The sequence below is a fragment of the Triticum dicoccoides genome, chromosome 6B, assembly GCF_002162155.2.
Source record: "Triticum dicoccoides isolate Atlit2015 ecotype Zavitan chromosome 6B, WEW_v2.0, whole genome shotgun sequence".
Classification (NCBI taxonomy): Eukaryota; Viridiplantae; Streptophyta; class Magnoliopsida; order Poales; family Poaceae; genus Triticum; species Triticum dicoccoides.
This window is the reverse complement of record NC_041391.1, coordinates 624383287-624389878: the sequence shown is the minus strand read 5'-3', so window position 1 is coordinate 624389878 and position 6592 is coordinate 624383287. Positions and strand designations below refer to the sequence as shown.

Here is a 6592-nt window from a genome sequence, read left to right as displayed (position 1 = left end):
TTGGACATGCCAAAGTGGTACTTCCTTCACAAACTGTTACTCTGAACAGAATAGGAAAATGAATATTTTTGAATTATTTTTGAACTAGGCAAGGAAGGTTTTTACATATTTGACGAAGATATGACCCAAAGAATTTATGAGATTTTTTTTGGAAATTTTGGGAATGACAGAAATATAGGTTGCTTCACAACCTAGGGCAAAAACTGCCACATGGACATGACACATAGGCAAAACTGATGAGGTGGCGCCTAGTCATAGCAACCCACCACAATTTACAAGGCTATGACCATCTATATTGGTCGTTAACAACTAGAAATAAGGCAGCGGACTAACGTTGTTAGCTTTATGACCATTTCATGTAAGGAAATTATGACCTTTCTGACCAAAATGGTCGCAATGGTTTAGGGTTTGGAGCCCCTCGAACAGCTTTTGACCAATTGGTTTCAAATGGTCATAAATCTATGACCAATTCTTCCAGGGTCACTGACAGAAGGTCATAAGTTGACATATTTCTTGTAGTGTGGCCCCGGCGTCCTGCTGCCGCACAGCCTGTCGAAGCCCCATTGGCCCGTCAACCGCTGCAGATTCGACCACGCTGGCCTCGATTACGTCCCGAGCCACGTCCGCCATGACGCTGGAGTTAGGCCCCACGCGACCCTCCACGCCCACCGTTTGAATCCCGCACTGTCGGGCCGGCGTAGGAGCCGACGCCGACGAGCTCGCCGGAGATCCACCCGAGTGCCCGTCAGGGCTGGCCCCACCACCAGGAAGATCCCGACCCCCACCACGATCATGCGTTGGCCTGCTCCGGCCGTCCTCCCGGTCCGACGGCGGCGATGGCGGAGGCGGGGGCGGCGGTGGGGGGGGGGAGCACTTGCTGGCGGGGCCACGCGAACCGCCGCAGCCACCTGGGCGATGGAGACAGGGTACCAGATGGCGTCCACCACGCCTTCCCCACGCAGCGCACGGATGCTCCGCCGGCCCGGCTCCTCGACGGCGAGGAGGCGCCGAGGCGGGATGCGCACAGGGTCATCGGTGCGCAGCCACACCCTGAAGTCTGACATGTCGCTCCTAGCAGCCGTAGAAGCATCCACCTTGACGACGATGCCGAGCCCATGAAGAAGCACGTCGGCGGTGCGCCTCGTCCACGCATTTGCCGGCACGCCACGCAGCGCCAGCGGGACCAAAAACGGCATTTCAATGCCGGTTCCATTTGCCTGGCGAATCCAGGGCCGGAGCAGAAGATCGAAGCTGTCGGAGCCGGCCCGGCCACGGCGTACCATCCTGTTACGCAGCTCGGGCGTGCGGCAGAGCACCAGGAAATCCTCAGGAAAGTACGGCCTGATGGACATGACCGAAGAGTCCACCTCAAACTCCGCATGAATCACAGCCGCCACCGTCGCCAAGTCGGCGTCTTCAAGCCGACCCACCATGGAGACCACCACCGCGCGGGCCAGCTCCACCTCCATGGCCTCGAGGTCAGGCCCGGTCTCCATGAAGCAGACGTCCACCTGATTCGCCTCCAGGGCCGGGGCGGCAATCGGCGCGAAGGGGGCCGAGAAGCCCGGGCCGGCGACACTCCCGCTCGAACCCGAGCGCACCACCTGTCTCCAAGGCCTCACCAGCCGGACGGCACCCGCAGGCGGAGGGCCGGGCGGCAGAGGGGGGAGCACAACGCGCGGGCCAAGAGCGGCCCCCACAGCCGGAGATGGAAGAGGTGGCGGCGGCAGGCTGGAGGGCGCGGCCGGCGCCGACAGGATGCAAGGCCGAAGCGCGGGCGGGAGGCGAGCTGAATCCACCGGAGAGGTGCTGCGAGGGCGGGTGCAGCCTCTGGAGATGTGGTTCTGACCCCCACAGCGAACGCACCGAGTCGGGTTGGTGCAATGGCGCGAGATGTGGCCATCGTCTTCTCCACAGTTGTAGCAGCAACCGTGCAGCGAAGCTGGCAGGGTTGGGCTCCGAGGTCGAGCCGAGAGGAGCCAAGCGGGCTGCTTTCTTGGCGCCGGAGGGCGACGGTCCTTGCGGCTCCTCACCTGCTGCCAGGGGGCACCTCCATCCCCCGGGGCAGGAGCGGGAGGATGCGACGGAGGGGGCGGGGCGGCGGCGGCCGGGGAGGGGCGACGATGAGGGAGCGGAGCCGCGGGGCAGGTGGGGCCGGCGGAGGGGAGGGAAGGTCGAGATCTGCGGGGAAGGGCGAGCCGGAGCTGGCGGAAGGGGAGGCCGAGAGCTGAACGCGGCTAGCCATGCTCGGTGTCCGCCGGAGCCGGAGTGGCTGCCGGCGCGGAGGGGTGGCCGCCGGAGCCGGGGTGGCTACCGACGCGGAGGGGGAGACCCGCCTTGGTGGTTTGCCCAGCACTGAGAACTCCAAGTGTTCATGTGGCCTTGCACATCTCGAGGACACTATGAAGATTGTTTAATACTGTACAAGGAGTAGGTTCTCCGAGCCCATAACGCCATTTGCCCCCGAAGAAGCTCCACCAGGCCATCATCAAGCGAGAAACAATTAACATTACGACTTAGGAGCGAGTGAGCAACTAATTAAAAACACGACTTGGTTAATCGGAGAAGAGAGAAGACTTCACACTTGCTGTAACTTTTAAGAGTGCGCCCATACACGAATTGGGAGCACTACCAACCTCATACACTCCATCCAACTATCAAACCACACACTGGCCATGGACGCCAAGCCGAAGGTGGCCACTGACGGTGGTGATGTCAAGAAGTTGAAGGATCTGCTGAACCAGGAGGATGCCATGGCGATGGTTGTGGTGACGGCGACGAACAAGAAGCCTCCCGGGGAGGACCAACCCCCTGCCGGTAACATTATCAACCCCCTACTTCTGGCATCTGCGCGTGGGGGCTCCTGGGAAGCGCTGAATCTCCTTCTGGAGAGGGAAGACGCAAAAAAGCCACAAATGATGGTTCCTACTCGCAAGTTTCTTCAGTTGATAGCGAGAAGCAGCAGCGCCCAGGGAAGAATCCCGGTGTCAGCTGCTGGTGATGTAGAAGAGGGCGTCGACGACCAGCCTGTATCTTCGGTTGCAGCTGGAGCACTCCTCAAGGGCCTCACCCCTCAAGGGGATACTGCACTGCATGTGGTCGCCAATGGAGGGGGCCGAAATTTCTTGAAGTATGCGGGCATCATCTGCAACAGGGACAAGAGAATCCTGTTTTCCAGGAATCACAATGGCGACACACCGTTACATCGTGCTGCTAGAGCTGGGCGACCCAAAATGGTTTCTTGTCTCATTCATCTAGCTACTCCTGAAGGTGCCGACACGAAGCTCAGGCTTTTGAGAATGGAAAATAACCGTCACGAGACGGCCCTGCACCAGGCTGTCCGTTTTCAGTACGGTAGAGGTCTGCGTTATGAGGAGAAGGAAGCATTTATTGGTGCTGCTGACCCCGCCAGAGAAGAAAAGAATAAGGAAGATGCTGCCGGTGTAAAGGAAGAAAAGAACATAGTCAAGCTCCTAATGGGTGCTGATTCCGAATTGGCTAATTATCCTGCAGACGGCGTTTCACCCTTGTACCAAGCCATCTTGCTGGGGAAGAGTACCATTGCACTGATTCTATATCATATGAGTCGTGGCAATCTCTCCTATTCCGGAGCAGATGGACAAAATGCCTTGCATGTTGCGGTTCTTCAGGACCCAGGTACGTACCCACTAAGGCTGGTCATTGTGAGCATGACACTAGTTTAAGTTACTACCTTCATAATGCAAAGTAATATAATAGTAGTATCATAGATGGCTTCATTTATTAACTTGTAGACTCATCTTGTCTCGGGACGTGCTATGTTACAGTAACATATTATGTTACCACCTCTCATTAACTATTTGCCACGTAAGCAAAATTTTCTTGAAATGCGCTATGTTACTACCTAAGTTACTCCCACTATGACTAGCCTAAATGCATCTATTTTTGGAACTTGCCTGCCCATTAATTTTGACCAACCCCATGTAGGATTACATTAATTTCTATGGTTTAGTACATGCATGCGATTATCGGGATTTTCAATTTACATATACCCCATGTAATTACCTTGCTTCGTCATATTATTAATACCTATCTCATCCGCAAAAATATATATTATTAATACCGTACCTATCTATATTATTTACTGCTACTAGCAAACATGCCCGTGCATTGCAACAGGAGAAAAAAAAATCACACCCTTATACACACCCTGGACAATATCAACAAATCCCTTGAGATCTCCACACAGCGAACAACAAGATAATGGTTGAATATCGTATCTACTCAAGTTAATGGTTGAGTATCATATCTACTTAATTTTAAAAATGATTAACATGCAAGATAATAGCATATTTCAAATCTACACATTTTTCTAAGGGGTTTTCATATATGACATGTTAGATTTGGAGTTAGGGTTTGAAAGATATGAATATTTTGAAAAGCATTTGAATTTGCACCAAAAGAAGAAGTGGAAAAAAGGGACGTGGTTGAGGTTGAACCCGAGTCTACTGAGTAGAGAAGGGAGGCGTTTTCCACTACGCTAGCTATGTGGATGTGACATATCAAGGACCACACTGTATATAACCCAAACAAAACGGTCTATCCAGTGAAATAAATAATTTTTTCACTTACAGATGGCATAGTGGGTAATTATTGGCAATTTAAAGGCAATTTTCATGACTTATCGCCAGAAGCAATAGCCCCTTTATTATATTATAGGTATATATATTTAGATGGCTATTTTGTTTTCTTTCGGCGGGAGGTTTTCAAGCTAAGTATGTCGTTTTCTTTCGCGGGAGGTTTCAAGCTAAGTATGCCGTTTTCTTTTGCGGGGAGGTTTGAACCTAAGTATGTCGTTTTATCTCGCATGGAGGTTTTAAGCTATGTCGTTTCCCATCTATAAACAAGTAGTGGATTTGCTAATTCACATCTTGATGAGAATTAACAAAGTCTCATCTAATTCTTACACTATTTCATTAACCAAACAAAAAAATAAGTGAAAAATTCCCACAAATCTTCGTGTAAAATTTGAAGGTGTGAGTTAGATGAGACATAGTTATTTCTCATCTAGATAAGAGCTAGTCACACCCAACCAGCAGTGTTTCACGCAATTGCATAGGAGAAGTCTTCACCCATATTTTTTCTAACTGCATGTGTGGTTTGTTTATGTTACTAGAGGATACCGCGCATTGTTGCGCGTTCTTAATGAAAATTTGGGTTGATAACATGAGAATTTTTTTCAACATTTTCAGTATAACAAAAGATAATTTGTAGCAAGTAGTTTAAAACAAATCATAACCACCAATTTAATATAGAAGATTTTGTTTGGCTATGGTCTTTCTCATCCACACATCTTTCTTCCCATTTTATCCTTGTTTTGTTGGTATTACTCCACCAGGGGTGATCAACCTCAACGACGACGACAAGTTCGACAAATACTGTAGGCATCATGGTCTGTGATGATCTATTGTACTAGCGGCGGTCTATCTTAGTAGTGTATAATTATGATGTTCGAAATGTTTAATGTTCAACTAGAGTTTGAAATTTCAAAATGTGCAATTATGTATTCATGTTCAAGTAATCTTTTTTAGGGCACTAGTTTTACATCATCTACAAAAGGAACAACATGCGTGGTGCTCAAAAAACTTCTCCCTCCTATTCTATAATCATTTTTTGGGCATGAAGTTTTTCATTTGCTGGAGATGCTCTTATATATAAATGTTTAGTGCAATATGCACATTGTAGTTTTTTTTTGGTTCATTAACATGAAAAGCATATTTTTCACAGTGATGGTAGAGTTCCTAGTGCATTGGAACAGAAGCCTTACTACACAAGTGGACAAAGATGGGAGCACGCCGCTTCACTTTGCTTCATCGGTGTACTTCCGGACTGGCTCGGATCTGCGTTTTATGTTCCTCCGCACTCTCCCTTGGTGTCGTTTTGTGTGGATTCCCTGGGGATACAAGATACACGATGTAGTATTCAATGCGAACCCCGCCGCATTGTACCAAGCTGACAAGGACGGATATTTTCCCATACATGTGGCTGCCTCTGTAGGTCTCAAAGATGTCGTGCAATTCTTCTATAATGATTACCCAGATAGTGCCGGATTGTGTGACGCTAAAGGAAGGACGTTCCTTCATGTTGCCGTCGACAAGGAAAATCTGCACATAGTCTTGTATGTATGTCGAACTCCATCTTTAGCTTGGATTGTGAATATGCAAGACAATGATGGGAACACTGCATTGCACTTGGCTATCGAGGCTCGGAATTTTAAGATGTTTTGTGCTCTATTTGGGTCTCCGTGGGTGGATCTGAATCTGATAAATAACCAAGGGGAAACTCTCCGTGATCTAGCCGGAAGTAAGGTTCCACACGGAATTATATAGAGGTAATACATTCTCTGTTTTACTTTCAAGTTCACCCCTTGAGAAAAACAAATTATTCATGCCAAATTTCTCCATTTGCTACTCATGCATTCCTATCCGCTTTTATTTCAGAACCCTGAGTGTAAAATACTCCAGGTATTATGGCATGTTGGGGTGAGAAGGGGTGCCCTTCGAAAGGATAAGCTTAATGAAAGATACATGCGGCCTGTAAACCCAGGGGACGA

At 49.5% G+C, this 6592-nt stretch overlaps 1 protein-coding gene across 1 annotated transcript; it reads left to right on the top strand.

Annotated features, from left to right (window-relative positions):
- Positions 1-2675: 2675 nt before the first annotated feature.
- On the top strand, positions 2676-6368 carry LOC119321345 (protein ACCELERATED CELL DEATH 6-like). The gene is made up of 2 exons (XM_037595064.1): positions 2676-3657; positions 5767-6368. The coding sequence occupies exons 1-2, from the start codon at positions 2676-2678 to the stop codon at positions 6366-6368; spliced, it is 1584 nt and encodes a 527-aa protein (XP_037450961.1).
- Positions 6369-6592: the final 224 nt, after the last annotated feature.